General features: G+C 47.5%; 1 protein-coding gene across 1 annotated transcript in view; it reads right to left on the bottom strand.

The window, feature by feature from the left end:
- GABRE (gamma-aminobutyric acid type A receptor subunit epsilon) overlaps positions 1–9,428 on the bottom strand; it is a 21,485-nt gene extending 12,057 nt beyond the window's left edge. Inside the window, exons 1-3 of the mRNA XM_032757761.2 lie at positions 9,373–9,428; positions 4,932–5,149; positions 4,416–4,483 (exon numbers count right to left, since the gene is read on the bottom strand). Coding sequence (XP_032613652.2) covers positions 4,416–4,483; positions 4,932–5,149; positions 9,373–9,428 — 342 coding nt within the window. The remainder of the gene's footprint in view (positions 1–4,415; positions 4,484–4,931; positions 5,150–9,372) is intronic.
- Between the last annotated feature and the right edge of the window lie 7,647 nt (positions 9,429–17,075).

Genomic DNA, 17,075 nt, shown 5'->3' with positions numbered 1-17,075 from the left:
TTTTTTTTTTTTTTTTTTTTTGCTTATTTTGTTTTTCCTTTCAAATAAGCGCCTGTAACCTCTGAATGTGTGTGTTCGCGTGCATAGATATATCCATGATTATTTGGTCTCCAGATATTGTCTGTCCCATAAAATGTCTGTTAAACATCAACTGATATTTAATAAGAAGAAGCTAGAAATTTGCACCACTGGTGTTGAAGGGAGAAAAAAACCTTACTGCAACAGAACTCCAAGCAGCTCGAACAGCAAGTACCACAAGTAGGCCAAGGCAGAACTCTGAGTTATTTTAGAGATAAGGCAACTAAGGCTCTATGACAAAGGGGGCTATCCAAAGTCACACAAATAGTCAATGGCAGCCTGGCCCTGGGATGGCTTTCACTTGCACCAACAATCTCTTTAGGTACCAAGGTCCAATTTTCTCTGCAGAATCCCTAGGTCTTTCCGCTGAGTTCTTGTGCATCAAACAATGAATACCCACAACCATGGAGGCGAGCACGGCCCTCAGGGAAGAAATCAAGAAAATCCCTGATTGCCTTTGCTGCTCAGGACAAAAGATTGTAAAAGCAGCCACCAAACTGCTGGGAGCCAGCTGTGGAAGGGAAGACGGAGAATGTTCCCTGGGGTAGGCCAGAGAAGCAGACAGAAAAGAGCTGGCAGAGCCTGGCTCCCATTTGAATGAGGGCCTCTGACCCCACCCTGCCCCACCTGCCTCCACAAATGTCTTCCAAGTGTTTCTACTGTCCCAAGTGGCTGGCAGTTTAAACTTGGCCAGCAGAGCCTCCTTCATTCCCAGGCCTCGTGAACTGCTTGATAGCCAGTGGGAAGCCTTTCCCTCTGCACTCACACTGTGTTTATGCTCTATGTTATGAAGTGTTTCAAATAAGCATCTAATTTCTATTTGACAACTGTAAGTTCATTACATATCAACTGATAACTAACAGTTCACTTTTTCCCCAGTTTGACAAAGGAGCTTGCAATGTACTTCTCTTTTAGCTCAGCTGAAACTCTAGAAATTCAGTGTTTTGGAAATAGAATCAACTGCGATAATTACCACAGCAAGAAAAAGCATTAGCAACTATCGATGCTACGATGGGCAGTGATTCCCAGATTGTTCATTGCCTTTTAATCTCAGACTGGGTATTACAAAACTGTGCACTCAGGTTTCCTTCCTGGAGGACAAGGCCTGCTTTCTATACAACATCTGACTGAAAGGTGTTGAAAGTCCCCTCAAGCAACTACACCAACTATGTACCCAATGCTGGGACTCACATTTCTGAGAAGGCTCAGCTTCCTCAAATGTAAAACAGGGATCCATATCCTAATGGCAGCTTTGGCTTCCATGCAGGCTGTCATGAGGATCCAGGGAGACAAGAATGTACTGGGTACTGGCATGTTCTGTGACTATGTGGCAGAGACGTGCGTCCCCTCCTTACCAAGTACGCCACAGAACAGGGGCCTCCCACAGCTTTAAAGAACTATTTGGAACCATGTAGAAGGCAAGACATTTCAGGATAATTTAACACCACATGTGAGAGTTTGGAATTTTCAAAAGTCACTTGGCTCAGGCTAAAGTGCCACGTCACTGGCCAAAGAAAATAAAGTTGTTGGCTCTTTTCTGAACCAGTCCTGTGTTCCATGCTAGGTTTGGTGACTGCTGGGTTATTAGACTATATCCTTCAAGCATTGTCAGGTGAGGCCACTGCTGGCAGCATGAATAGCCACGGAGCAAGGAGAGACAGGGCATTCAGCTACTGTGAGTGGGGCTACTGCTCTGCTACAAGGGCTCTTGTAGATAGAAACTGGTTTCCCAAACAGCAAGGAGATTTTAGTCATAAATTCTCCACTACTCTTCAGTTTTACAGGATGCTCTGTCTCACCCAGAAAGCAAACCCAAGCATCTTAGTGCCCCCTGCTCCATTTGTCAATGTGTGATTCTCTCCACTCCACCTAAGGAAATTTAGCCACCACCAACTGGGTGGACATTGACATGTTAGAAAAGAAGGAGCAAACCAGCTTGCTGGAAATTAGACCGGTTACTTCCAAATCAGGTTGGCAGTGCCTTAAAGTCAACCAAAGGAGCAGATAACTAGAAGAAAGGAACAAATAAATAGCTATGCAAATTTCTGGGAGCCATGAGGTTACTGTGGACTGAGCACTATATTTGGCTTTTGGCATGCTAAAGAGGATAGGCAGAGACTGCTGTAGGAGGCCGTCTGCCCAGTTAGAATAGCATCGTGAGCCACTTTCCCCACCCCTACACCAATGACCTAAAAGGGTCAACAGTGACAACAATGGTGGGACCACGAGCCCTCAACCTCTGGTTCTTGCACAGAACTTAGTGTTTCTTAGTTTATAAACAATGCTAGCAAAATTAATTGCTAAATTCATACCCATTTTTAAAAGGTAAATTGCAAGACTAAAAGGAGACTACAATTCTCATAGTGGCAAACACACTGGTAGCAGCAAAAAGTAAATCTGATTATCAAGGGAAGAGTCAAGAAAACCCCACCAATTTTAAAATGTAGACAGAAACTCAAAAACATCTATCTGCTCTCATGCTTCTGTTCTTGTTAGTTCTCAGCAACTCAATTCTAGGAGTTGCTCTAACAGAAGAACATCATGATCATGTGTAGCAGGCAGACTCTGAGATGTCCTCCAATGCTCTTCACGTCCTGGTGTTTGCGCCCTTCTGTAATCCCTTGACAGGGATTACACTTGACTTGGGATGGACCTCATGATTTGCATCTGATGAGGAGAATACCACAGAAGCAATGGGATGTCACTCCTAAAATTAGATTATAAAAAGTCTGTGATTTCCATCTTGAGCACCTTCTCTCATACTCTTCCTCACTCTGAAAGAAGCCAGCTACCATACTGTGAGCTACCCTGTGGATAGGTGCACGTGGCAAGGATGGACGGAGACCTCCAGACCACAGCCAGAGAGGAACAGAATCCTGCCAATCCTGTGAGTGGTCTTGGAAATGGATCCTCCCTCAGTTGAGCCTTCAGATGAGACTCCAGCCCCAGCTGACACCTTGATTACAGGCTTGTGAGAGACCGTGAAACAGAGAACCCAGCTAAGCCATGCCTGGATTCCTGACCCACACAAACTGTGAGATAATGATTATTTGTTGTTTTAAGACACTATGTTTTGGGGATAATTTGTTACATAGTAATGCATAAGTAGTGTGCCTGAAGAATCAGGCAGCCAAAGCCTCATGGTTTGGGGGTGGGGAACCTTGCTCTTCCACTTAGCCTACGTAAACACCTTGATTTTCCATGAAGGTTAACTTAGCATTGAGGGTCTATTTGCAAGGCCCATCTCAGAGCCAAGGCTGTAACTCACCCAGTCACATGGCACTTTTTGAGTACCTGTGAGTATGCTAAAATTTTGTTTGCCCTGGGCCAAGCCATGTCTGTCTCAGTGTCAGGCTCTGCAGATGCAAGTGATTCTTGCAGAGCATCTTTCATCACTCATTCGCTTAGCTAACATATAGGGAGCCCTTGACATCAAGGAGCTTGTGGAGGAGACAGCAAGGCCAACATACCATAGACAATTACAATGAAATCACGTAGGGAAGATCAGGTAAACACCTGTGATATAAGCTGGAAAGATGTAACTGCCAAAGAGAGGAATGTGGTGTGAGAAAGAAAGGAGCAATTAACAGGTGTGGAGGTCAGGGGAGATGCCATGAATGACATGCCGTCTGAGCTAGATACTGCACAAGAAGGCAGCTGACAAGTAAGAAAGTGGAACAATGGCATACCAAATAGAAAATCACTTGAATGAAAGCTCAGAGGTACAAGGTGGTCTGGGAACACCAATATTCTAGTGTGACCAAAGCACGTGGTCTCTAAAAGGGTGAAGAGGAATGCAACCATGGAGGGCCTTGAACTGCATGTAGTAAGCAGTGCTGGGACTGCAGGAGGTGCATCACTTGGGAGGCCAACTTAGTAGGTGAAGTAGGTGTATTCTAGGTGGGAGATGATGAAAGCTACATGGGGGCAGTGCTGACACTATGATGATATGAGTGGAAAAGGAAAGAAGGAAGTAGAGCAAAAATATAGAAACAGTCTTAGAGCAAGAGCTAGTAACTTTAGCCTTATGTCCATACAAATAATTATCAGAAGAAAAGAGGCATTCCAGTGTGGTGTTTAAAATTGCTTTATTATTTTTATTTTGAATGAAAAAACTGGAAGAAATGGTCATGATTCTGAAGATCCTCTTCAAGTAGCAGGGACTTACCTTTTCCAGTCTCATTCTCAAGCCAGTGGTTTAAAAATCCCTTCCTCCCTCCAGAAAATAAATTATTGCAGTTGTTACAGAAATACAGAGCAGAAAGCAGAAGTCTGTGGAAGGTCCTATAGGTCAGCCCCTGGGCTAGGAAATAGTACTAAAAAAGCTTAGTACTCACCATATCCAGGATAGAGAGAGGACCAAGGCTGTTGACGGAGATCTCAACAGTGACCACAGTGGGCTTCTCTGTAAGGGAAGCAGAAGCAGCAGAGGGTAAGTGTCAAACAGGCGCATGGGACAGGGGAGGAAGTGGTCAGAGGGGATGAAAGGGGAGTCAAGTAAGTGTTGGACCACACAGTTTCAGCATCTAATCCTGTTTCTTTATTTATTCTTTCATGGCAAAACCAAGCTCGTGGACTGTTAGGAATTGGACATACATCTTGAAGATCAACAATCTAGTTTAGTCCTCTCATTTTGCCATTGGAAAAACTGAGGGCGAGAGAAGGGAAAAGTCTTGATCAAGGTCAATGACACTGCTGAGAATAGAGTTAATATCTCTTACCTGACAGGTCAATAGCAGATGTTCCCGTCCACGTGCATGGCACCCTCTGTTACTGCCCAGGTGCATTCTGCATGCCTATACCCTCAACCCCTGGACCCTCTAGGAGGGGAAGAACTTTGTTCTGCTACTCACCTCCAATGCCGGGGCGCAGTTTGTGGTCATAATGACTCAGGATAGTGTTCAGGATGCGAGAGGCTTCTGGCAGTTTGCCAACTCTGCGCCCAGTGTCAGTCTTAGTTGACTTTGTTTCCTCAGAGAGGAGCTTCTTTTCCAGAGGCTGGGGCTGGGGGCCATGGACGACGTCGTGGGCAGAGGCTTCATTCTTTGATTCAGTCTGAGGTCCCTCGACCCTAGAACATTCAAACGAAAAATGAAGCTCTGCCCTGCACTCTGTAGGGGCCCCAGCTAGTGCCTCTTGGGACAGATGCAAACCAAAACAAGTTTTCAACATAAAACTTAGTTAAATTGTGACTGGTAATAGCAAGTTTTAAGACAGTGACAGATTAGGCTTGTGAATTTCTTTTCAACCTTGCTGCTCTTTGGGGACTTTCTGTGCTGTCCCTCTTTTATGATAACTCTTTTATTTAAAAAAAATCAACAAAACCAAGACCTAGATTTTAAAAGAATGTTACACGTGAAATGAAGAGGGCATTTATGTCTGAGCGCTGGCCCACTGTGACTAGCCTTGGCCTCTAGTCAGCCTGACCAGCACCAACCAGGAGTGAGGAGCAGGCAGAGGGCCAGGGCTGAGAGGAATGCTTGCGAAAGCCAGAGCGGCCTCTCCCAGAGAGCACCAGAAAATTGTGGGAATATTTTGCGGTTTTGTTGGTTGTGTAATACTCGTTGCACTGGGGGCAGGGGAAGGGGATGAAGGGAAGGAGGCTGAAGAGCAGCCTTTGTGGGTGTCTAAACAGGAAAGGCAGGAGTCCTCCACCCACAGACAGCCCTCCAGGAACTGGCTGCCCAACAGGAGTCCACCCTGAGCTCCACAGCCATGCACCACAGCCAAGAAAAAAAGGAAGATTAGTAAGAATAATTGAATTAAACAAAAATGTTAAAGGCCATCTGCCAAGGTATGAAACTCACCGATGGTGTTAGAAGTCCGGATAGTGCTGCCTTTGCTGGGAGGCAGTGACAAAGGGGGCTTCTGAGGTCCTGCTCACATTCGGGTCCTTGATTTGGCTTTCTTTACACCGCTGTGGTCATATTCTGACAACTCATCAGCTGTACACTTATGATTTGAGCACTTTTCTGTATACATGTTCTAATTCCATAAAAAGTGTTTTTAAAAATCAAAATGCCCCACCTGCTAATATCTGGATCTTATTTTATTTAAAAGCAAACTCTTAAAAAACAAACAGAAATCATTTATGACACAATAGGAGAGATTTGAACACTGAGTGGACAGTTGAGGCATGAATAAATTATTCTTTTTTGGTGTAATTATGGTATTTTCTTATGTTTGTGAAATATTAATGACTAGAAATACATACGAAAACAATTACATATAAAATGATATGATGTCTGAGATATGCTTCAAGACAATCTAAGTTGGAATTGGAGGGTGGGTGGGGTAAAAGAAAATAAGAACGGCCATGAGATCACAAACAATGGGGGTGGTGATGGCTACAGGGAGATTCCGTGCACTGTTCCCCCTACCTTTATATGTCTTTAAAAATTATAATTAAAAGTCTTTTTAAAAGCCATCGTCCCATATTAATCTGTGATACTGGAAGGCAGGAGAGTGGTTTCCTTTGGGGAGGAAAGTGTACGGGGACAGGCATTTTGGAGATGCGTGTGTGTGTGTGTGTGTGTGCGTGCACGCACGCGTGTGTGTGTGTGTGGTGAGGGTGTGTGTGTGTGTGTGTGGTGAGGGTGTGTGTGTGTGTGTGTGTGTGTGTGTGTGTGGTGAGGGGGTTGCAATGCTGTATTTCCTGATCTAGGTGTTGGTTACATGGGCCTGTTGTGAAAATCCACTGAGCTGTTCACTCATGATGTCTATGCTTTTATACTGGCATGTCACACTTCCAAAATGATTTTTTTAAGCCATAAGGCAATTTGTTTCCTAAAATAACGGGTAAACAAGGCAAGAGACGTTGGCATGACCCCTGTATTGCAGACCAAGGGACTGCCAACTTGGGCAGCAAAATGCATTTTTTCTGCAGTATTTCAGGCTGTTAGAATTGCTTAAGTGGCATACAGATGTGCCCAATCCACAGCATTTCTCATGTCTGAAGTGGCTACTTCCCATTGTGAGCGAGGGAAGAACTGGGTTTGCAAAATACAGTTTCTACTTTCAAATGCCATACATATCTAGAAGATGGCCTCTTTCCCTGAGGCCAAACTCCCAGCCATCTCAAAAGATAAGGGCCAGTCACTATGGGAAGAGAGGGGGAAAAATGGAGACCTGAGACCCTGCAAAATGAGTGACGTGGCTGGAAACGTGGCACAATCAGAACCGGCAGCCAGTGGTAGACTGAGCACTGCGAGACAGGACCACCTAAAAGCCTGAAGCAGCCCCTCCCAGATGTCTGAAATCCATGGACAAGACCCTCCCCGCTGCCCCAAGTTTAAAAGTGCAGAGGCAAACAAATAAACCTGAAAGCACTGAGACCACCAAAGCCCTCCTGCCCCTAGGCTAGGTCTGCAATAAAAATGATATCAGAGGGTCATAAGGTGGCTTTAATCCTAAAATTGGCTTTTGCCAGTTAAAAAAAACACAACAACAAGCAAACAGAACAAAAGCTCATCTTGAGGTCCTTGGGGTTAAAGAGCTGCTGACAATGCATACCTTTCCCCAGCCAGCCATTAAGCTCACTTTGGGGGCTAGACAGAATAAAATCTTGAAAAACACTCATACATTGGAATAGTGGGATTTTCCAGGGCAGTTTTTCAGGCATTCACATGTCTCTAGACATAATGGTCCAGCATGAAGTTGAATCTCTGCACTACCCCCTCCCAAACAGTCAACTGCTGGTGGTGTGAGAAGTGGGGGGCGGGGGGGCGCATAAGAAAAGATGTTGGAGTTTTTTCTAAATCAGATCTTTTTTTCATTCTACAGATGGACAAACTGAGGCCCAGATAGAGGAAGGACTGTGCCCCAAGTCACAACACAACTAATTTGAGGCAAGCTTGGACCAGGGAGAGGTCTTCTGGTTCAGTGTGGCCCAGTACACCCCATTGTCACCTCCTCAGCTCTTTCCTGACACCACAGGTTGCTATGCTTGAAGGGTAGTTTCCATTTCCCCAGCCCCTTTTCCCTGCTGTTTTCCTCTCTGACCACCCCTTCTTTCCCCCACCCCAGAGCCATCTTTTGCCCTAGCCAGTCACCATGTCAGCTTTCTCAACTAGTCCAAATCCCATTTTGAGGGATGTGGATGACTGGAAATTGCTAGCACGCATAGAAAAACATTTACCAAGCCCCTGCTGAGCCTAGCCCCACTCCAGGGCACCAGTGAGCCAGCAAGGAGCCACACATCCCCTTCTCTGAAGAGCTAACGCAATCTGGGGTAGGGAAAGAAGCCACCCCCTCTCCCCACAACAAACAAGACACAAGCCCAGTGCCATGGAAACTTCGAGAAGCCTCCACAGATCAGGAAGCTTGCAAATTTGTGACACTTCTCACACAGCAGGAACCATCTCAAAACAACAGCAATAACAACAACAACAACAACAACAAAACGAAGCAGTCATCTTCCGCCCCAAAAAGCCACAAATCCAGGGCACAACCTTCCTAGCCAAGTCTCAGGGCGATGAAAAGGTGTGAGGGAAGATGGTTGTTCAAGGGAAACCTGAAAAGGGAAAAGGGGATTGAAATCTATGGCCCAAACCAGAGACTTCAGAGGAGAATAATATTCCTGGCCTCTGGCTCCAGTCTGCCCAAGGCCCAGCAGGGTGTCTAGGGATGAGTCAAGGAAGGGGGAGGCTGTCAGCGGTGGAGAGGGGGCATAGCTGGTGCGGGAACTCTTAGACTAAACCAAAGCTCATGCCTGAGACTGGCACCAACAGGAGCAGCGGCATGGGAAGCAAGTAAAGTCAGAGTTGCCTGGCGCAGTGCCTGGAACTCAGTAGGCACTCAAAAAAATGTGAGCAGAAAAGAACAGACGAGGCAACACTCACACATTTTTGGCGCAGTTAAGCTCCCTCAGCCCGCGCACCCCCTTCTCAAAATGCACCCCCGGCCCCCCAGTAGCTGAAGCCTGCCCTGGCGGGTCACCCCGGGGCCGTTCCCCTGTTCCTGCGCAAGACTCCGAGAAGGAGTGTTTGTCACCAGGCCACCGCAGCGCTTCTGAGAGCGGGAATCCGCGAACTGGAGTCCCGTCTTCCTTTTGGCGTCCCGTCTTCCTTTTGGAGCTCCCCTTCAAGGACCCCGGGAGCCCATCCTACAGTGAGGCGGGCCGAGGCTGGCGCGCATCGAGGGGACGCGGGACTCGGCCAGCCCGCGCTACGGCCGGGGCAAAGCGGGCGCGGGGCTGGAGGAACGCGGGGCCGCGGGGGTCCCGGGAGCCGTCCCTGCTCCCGGGGAGAGGGAGCCGGGCGCGAAGGGCTCCCGGGTCCCGGGATGGAGACTCACCTCGACTGGAGGATCAATAAGATGCCTAGGAGGACTGGAAGAACTTTGGACAACATTTCCGCGGAGACCGGCGCGACCACCTGTGCGGAGGTCGCGGCTCACGGTCTGGCCGCACTGAGCGCGGTGTGGAGGGTTTCGCTGGGCTCCAACTTTCACTCCTCCCACTCGCCCCGCCCCGTCCCGCGCTCCCCGCCCCAAGCCCGCCCCGATGGAAATCTCCGACGACGTGACGGCTGCTGCGGTGGGGAGCGGGGTAGGCTCGCGCGGGCGCGGGTAGGAGGTGGGAGCCCGGTTGCTGAGGCCCCCCGTCCCCCCGCCGCCACTGCGGCGCTGCCAGACAGCCGGGGGCGGGGGAGGAGGAGGGAGGAGGCGGCGAGCCCGCGGCGCGCGGCCTGGGCGGAGGAAACTCGAGGCCCCAGGCTGTGGCCTGCAGGGAGCTGCTTCAGGGACAAGATGCGGGGCTGGATGTGCTTACGCCCCAGAGGCGACCCCCTCCTGCCCGCTGGCACGCCGCGGGGTCAAACTGTGCTCTCCAGCCGTGGCTTCCTCCCCGCCACCTGTTGCACCCCATTGCTTCCCCAAGTGTCCTGGCTTCAACCTAGCTCCCTCTCTGGTTTTCCCAGCTCTCAGCCCACGATCTTCAGTCCTTCGGAATACAAGTCTTGTCATATGAAGGAAGCCAGGTAACTCAGCACCTTCCTTGGCACAGGGAAGAAGAGAGACAGGGGTCTCCCCAGCAAGCTCTGATGTGAGGTATTCCACAGGGCAAATTCCCAGGTATTTGGGGGCAGGGAGGACCCGCCAACAGAGGACCAGGCAGAGACATTCACTGGAGAATTTTCTCTGAACCCCAAGGGGGCACTGCCACAGTGTGGCTCCCGCTTTGGCCCCAGAAGCTGAGTGTGAGAGGGACCACCTGGAATAGAGGAGGCTTTGGAAACCTCCTTAAGACTGGATGGCCGAATCTTTCTGGAGACTTGGCACCAGGTGATAGCAGAAGAAGACATGAGAAGGCACAGAGGGGGAAGGGGAAGGGGCAGTGTCCCTCTTCAAGGCAGATATGTCAAGAGTCTCAAGCATACTTGGACTTCATCTTCTTTACCTAGACCCTTCTGATTTGCTTCAGAGGAGAAGGAATGGCAAAGATTTGTGTACCAAGCTGATGCCAGACACTAGCAGCATCCTCACCTGTTGCTCTAGAAAGGGCTGTGTGCATCCTTGAAGAGGCTTAGCTCTACCACACTCATCTAAAACACCCTCTTCACCACCCCACCTCCCAAGCACATCACTCTGCTTTGTCGTCTTCACAACACTGCTCGCTCATTGATGATTATCTCTGGCATTTTTTATGAGTTTGTTTACAGTGGGTCTCTCCTACTGAAGTAAGCTCAGTGACAAACAAACACATGCATACACACAAAATGTGTCTGTTGGGGTCTCTACTGTATCCCTAAGACTTAGCAGAGCTCTGAGTACACAATAGGCACTCAACCAAATGTGTCACTGATTTGTGTGCAGCTGTGTGTGTCCTACTACCACTGAGTCAGTCCACCAGGACCTGGGGCTGCCTTCAGACTATGGTGCAAGAGAGAAGAGACTGCAGGACATGTTTAGGCTTGCACAGCCCCTCACCCCCGCCCCCCGACACACACAGGGAAGAGCCCCATACTTTCTTTCATGCTTTGCTGCTGAAATTTTTCATAATTTTTGAACAAGTGGACCTGCATTTTTCTTTTTTCCTGGGCCCTGCAAATTATGTAGCCAGTTTTGCCCTGGGGAGAAATGCCGCAGGGCAGGGAACAGGCAAACACACGGCTTTGCTGAGCCCAGGAGGAAGAGAAGGCTGCCAGTCCATCCGCCTGCCGTCCTGTCCAACACCAGACTGCTATGGAAAGGAGCATGTCTGCCCGTACTGTAGCCAGCCTGGGATTTGAAGTGTCCTGTGTGCATGTCTCCTCCTCCACTGACGTTGGACCTCCGGGAAATGAAGGTTTGTCTGATTTACCTGTATTCCCCTGGGTTGAGCACAGTGACCAATGACCAGTAGGCATTAATTACGTTTGCTGAATGAGCGACGGAATCCCAGGCAGACAAAGGAAGCAAGTGATTACAGCTCCCTCATCAGAGAATCCCAGGCACTTTTCTCTTACAGGTTGATATTAATCATACTTTGCCATCTTCCTTATAAACCTCGTCGAAGGGATAGCTCATCCACAGGATAGCTGTGAGGATTTGTGGAGGCTACAGAATGTTATTATTATTTTGTAGTTTTTCAAGTATTTGCCACATGCTTGTCTGGGTCAGGCCATCGACTTTATGATAGAGGAATATACAGCAAAGACTCAGACGATGTCTTGGCCCTTACATATGTTTTTCAAGAGAGGAGTGGGAACTTGCGGTAAAATTAGTAAGAAATTACTATTTTTTCAAAAATTACTAACACAAGGTACAAAGTCATGAGCGTCCCAGAGTTCCCAGGAAATCACTTATGTGGTCTCGAGCCTCTCAAAGCAAGAAGAGGGTATTATAGGCAGCAGAGGTGCAGAGACGGGCATTCCAAGTTGAGAGCCAGCCAGGGTGTTGAAACCAGATATGTGTGGTGTTTGACAAAGAACAAGGAGGAGATTTCCTGAGGCATTGTGAAGAGAAATTTTTGGAGATAAAGCTGGAGTGGGAGGCTGGACAGGCAATTGCACTTTATCCTGTGGGCAACAGGGGAGTTGCAGACGAGTACCAAAAGGGTACATTGTATGTCCAAACGCTGTTTCAAAGGATCTCTGTGGTGGGGGTAGGCAGAAGAGTTTGCAGGATGGAGAGCTGGAGCCTCTTTTCTCGCAGTGAACGGGATCAGAGCCACAGGCATGGCCAGAAGAGGAGCCACAGGAGGGAGCAACATCTAAGATGTAGAATTGACAGATGGAGTTGGGGAGGAGGCAAAGGAGGGAGGTTTGTTGGAGAAGGCTCACAGGGTCTTCCCAGGTGACCAGGGTGGCAGAACAGAAACAATGAAGGCAGGAGGAGGAGAAAGAGCTTTTAGTTACAGCCATGATAGCAGCTCCCTGCATTTTGCATTTCACTTTTTAAAGTTCCATTAGAAATAAACATTCTCATTTAGTGTCTAGGTACGTGTATGTGTGTGTGTGCATGTGTGTGGGTGCACACCCCTCTCCCTGGCTGTTTGTACTTCAGATGTGCTTCTCTTCGACTAGATATTCAAGCTGAATATAAACAAAACTGTTAATAGAGCAGCTGTATTTTCATAACTAAACCAAACTGCCCATTGATTGGAATAGCAGTGAGCAAACCCCTTGTCAGTTGTGAATGATCAAATTAAATAACCAACAGCAAACCACCATGTGACCTACTATATATGTGATTTAGGGACAAAACCAGAGTTGCTGGTCATAAAGTCTGTGTTTTCATGCCCTAGCATGGCCTAAACTGTAGCACATGCACACATGCTTTTCTTATTAGCTCAAGGAAAAAATACCGCCCCAGACAAATCTTACATGGCTCTTAGCTTGTTAAGTACCTGGGCTTGCAGCAAGGCCGAGATGCTAGGGACACTGGGGAAGGCAACTACCGAAAGAACTATGTACAGGGCTAAGCCAAGTGCAGAAGTGGATGAAGGAGCAAGCAGGGGACAACCAGGCTTCAAAGCAGATAGACTAACAGTAGAGGCAGAGGCAGTACAGGGTAGTGACCAGACCTCTGTGCTCCACTGCACACAGGGCACAGTTTGAATTTCAGATCATCCCCTAACTACTGGCTAAATGACTAGGAGCAAGTTCCTTAAAGCCCCTGAACCTCACATTACTCACTTGTAAAATGGAAATTATAATACTTCCCACCTCACGTGGCACCTGTGATGATTCAATGGCAAAGACCAGGTAAAGCAGTTAGCACCATGTCTGGCACATGGTCAGTACTCAACAAAGCTTACCTGCCATTCTCAACATTACTATTATTAGCTAATAACTGATCAATGACAGTGCAGGCACACCTGGTATCCTTGAGGTCTTGAATAACACCAGGAAGTATCTGGCCAAAGAGCAAGACCTCAGCCCTAGACATACACTGCAGAGCAAGGGCTCATGTCCCAAGGCGGTTGAAATGCTGTGGACAAAACAGGATTCTAGACCTCAGGAAACTGGACCACCGTGAGCACCGCAAGGTGGTGGCACCAGGCTATAAGGGAGGAGAGAGGCATGACTGGCGGTGGAGATTGACTGGCACATGGGTGGCATTCAAAACCGTGGAACTGGATGCAGTCACCCAGGGAGAGATAAACAGGCTTAAGCTTGAGTCCTGAGAGAGGTGTCACAGAAGCCAACACAAGGGAGGGCATTTCTTGCAGGCTGGTGGTTTTAATCATGTGCTGATAAGTCAAGGACTGAATGGTGTCCAGTGGATGACTCGACAAGGAGGTCATTGGTAAGCTTCGGGCAGGGGCTGATCCTCAACACAGAGTTGAGGGGTGTGTGAGATGGACAGGCAAGAGAAAAGAGTGTATGACTGTAGACAGCTTGCTTGAGAAGTGGCTCGAAAGCAGTGAGAACTGTGACTGGCTCCCACACCAAATACAGGGAGAGAGGCTTAGTGCAGGGGCCATGTCTGATTCTGCTCTGGGCTAGAGGGTTTTAGAGAAGGAGAGGAAGAGATTTAAGGAGAATGCCAATAATGCTGGCAAATGGTGTTGATTGAGAATGATGAGATCTGGAAAGTGTCTGCTCTGAGGGGTGAATGTGTGAGGAGGATGTGAAGTCAGCAGGTATAGACAGCTCCTCAGGAAGCTCAACATGAAGGAAGACACAGTGCAACAGCTAGAGGGAGGCAAATATTTGAAGCATTTTGATTTTTGTGTTTTACAGATGCATGAGACAGAAACATGTTTATAGGCTGAGAGGGAGAAGCCAATTGAAGGGGAGAGGGTGGAAAGCCTTCACGAAGCAGTTGTGTATGGTCAGAGCCCAGTGGGGAGAATTGGCTACTAGTGGAGGATGAATGCTTCTTCCTCAGAGGAGGGAAGGACAGAAGGAGAGGAGAGGACACAAACAGACTCATTCATTCATTCAACTAATATATGCTACTATGTGCCAGGTACTAGCCTAGGTGCTAAAGATCATAGTGATGAGAAAAGCAAATTGAAATCCTTGTTCTTGTGAGGCATACATCCCAGAGAAATGAGACAGACCTCAAATAATAAATATAAGTAACAGATAAGTTACTTATATTTATACAGCAAATTAGAAGGTAATAAATGGTTCGGAGAAAAATAAGCAGAATCTTAGTAGGATTCGGAGTGCTATGGGGGGATAATTTTAAATAGGGTGCTCAGGCAGAGCATCACTGAGAAGGCGATGTTTGGGGAAAGAGTGTTCTAGTAAGAATCAAGAAAAAGTGAAAATTATTAACATGTTCCAGGCCCAACAAGAAAGTCAGTGTGGCTGGAATAGAGTGAAGAAAGAGGAAGTAGCAGGAGATGAGGTTAGAGAGAAAACAAGATTGAGCTGGCAAATCATGGAGTGTCATGTAGCCATTGGAAGAAGTTAACTTTTCTTCTGATTGAAACTGGGAGTCACTGGGAGAGTTATGAGAAGAGGAGTGACACAATTTGAATTACTTTTTTAAAGGACCACTGCCCTTAGAATAAATTGACGATGGTGAAGATAAAAACAGAGGGGCTAATTAAGGGGCAACTGCAGCAATTGCAAAAGACATGATGGTCACAGTGGAGATAGTGAGAGGTATTCAGACTTTGGCTATATGTTGAAAATGGAGTCAATAAGATTTCCTGCCAAATTATATGAATTGTGAAAGAAAAAGAGAAGTCAAGGATGGCTCCAGAATGGTAGAACAGCTGAAATGGGGAAGGCTATGGATAGAACAGGTTTCTGTTTGTTTGCTTGTTTGTTTGTCTGTTTTTTCTGCTGTTAGTTTTGTTCTGTGGGAGTTTGGTTTTCCTGGAGTTTTGGTTGGTTTTGTTGGAAGATAGGTCAGAAGTTCAGTTTTCCACATGGTGATTTGAGGTGTCTATTAGACTTCCAAATTCAGGTGTGATCCTGAGTCTGAAATGTGGGTGGGAGAAAAGTGTAGCCTGGATATATACATTTGGGAATCATCAGTATAGAGATGACACTTAAGGCCTTGAAACTGAATGAGATGAACATGAGAGTGAATGTAGCTGGAGAAGGGGAGTGAGACAAGGACTGAGCTCCGAGATGAAGAGGATGGGAAGAAGAGAAGGAGCCAGGGAAAAAGACTGAGAAATGTGACCAGTGAGGTAGGAAGAGGAAAACATCTCTTGATGTTTCACTCAAGAGAGTGAAACATCCTGCAAGTCAAGGAGAGAGAGATCAACTGTCAAATGATGCCGGCAGGTCCAGAGGAGTAAGACTAAGAATTGACCATTGGGGTTAGCAACATGTGTCATTAGTGCCCTTGAGAAGAAAAATTTCTATGGTGTATGTGTGTGTGCGTGTGTGTGTGTGCGTGTTGGGAAGGGTGGGCAGGAGAGGTAAAAGACTGCTCAAGTGGGTTCACAAAAGACTAGGAATTAGAGATAATGAGCTTAGACCCCTCCTTGGAAGAGTTTTGTTGCAGAAGGCGGCGGCAAAATAGGGCAGTTGTTGAAGAAGGAAAGAGACTCTAGAGAAGGTTACATGGGGAAAATAACAGCATGTGTGTATGCCAAGGGGAATGCCTAAGTGCAGAGTCAACCCTTTATACTACCAGGGAGGGAAAAGGAGTGCTGTGATGTCACTGAGTCAGCAAGAAGCGATGAGATGTAACCCTTTGGAAGCAGAATTAGAGGAGGTGACTACCCTACCTCCAGACTCTGAGAAACATGGAGTGTGGAGAATGAATCTCTTCACTTGCCTCCCGGAACTGGTACCTAATCACAATGTATTGATTGGGTTAAGGACTGAGTGAATAGTTGAGAGGCCTGCAGGGGAAGCTACATTCTCCAGGCAGAGAGGAACTGTAGGTGGATTTGGACAAAGAGGTAGAAGTAGTATTCAGAGATGAGATGGGAATAGGGGAGGCATTTTTCTCCCAGAGCAAGGTGCTAGTGGGCCAGTGGGAGGTTTTGAAGATGTGGAGGGGGCACAGAAGTGCTCAGAGGTTCCGCGGAAGTTGAAGAAATGCAGAGTAGTACTACAGAGCACATTGGAGGGCTGAGGTGGGTCTTGCTGAGGTTTGAGGGAGATGATTAACTGCACCCTCTCCCCTCTCCTGGAAATTCAGAGTAATTAACACAAAAGACATTGGGGTCAGAGAGATATAGAAATGTGGATACTTCCCCCACATCCCCTACAGTTCTCACCTTCATAAAGCCCTTCCCCTCAATGTACAACCCTGCCTCCTTTGTGTATTCTCATTCTTTGTAGGAGGGTAACACTTCCAGCTCCTCCCTCCTCTCTCACAGGTGCTGTTCTGGGTGTTGAGGATGCAGTGACAAGGCAGATCAAGTCTTTGCCTTCATAAAGTTTACGTGTTTATGGAGGGAAAAGGGGAATCAGCAGACAAGGAAATAAATCTGATAACTTCCAGTATGAAATGCCACGAAGAATGACTACAGGATAATGATTGGGGGGGACTCTCAGTCTGCCCAGGGTGCAGGGAACATCTTGGTCTCCTCTTGGGCTCTCCGGGAAGCTTGGAACCACAGGGTAATCAGCTCTGAAGGCCCTTTTGCCATT

This window comes from Hylobates moloch, unplaced genomic scaffold (assembly GCF_009828535.3).
Source record: "Hylobates moloch isolate HMO894 unplaced genomic scaffold, HMol_V3 SCAFFOLD_7, whole genome shotgun sequence".
In the NCBI taxonomy this organism is placed as follows: domain Eukaryota; kingdom Metazoa; phylum Chordata; class Mammalia; order Primates; family Hylobatidae; genus Hylobates; species Hylobates moloch.
The sequence above is the reverse complement of the archived record's forward strand: the minus strand, read 5'-3'. Positions and strand labels throughout refer to the sequence as shown.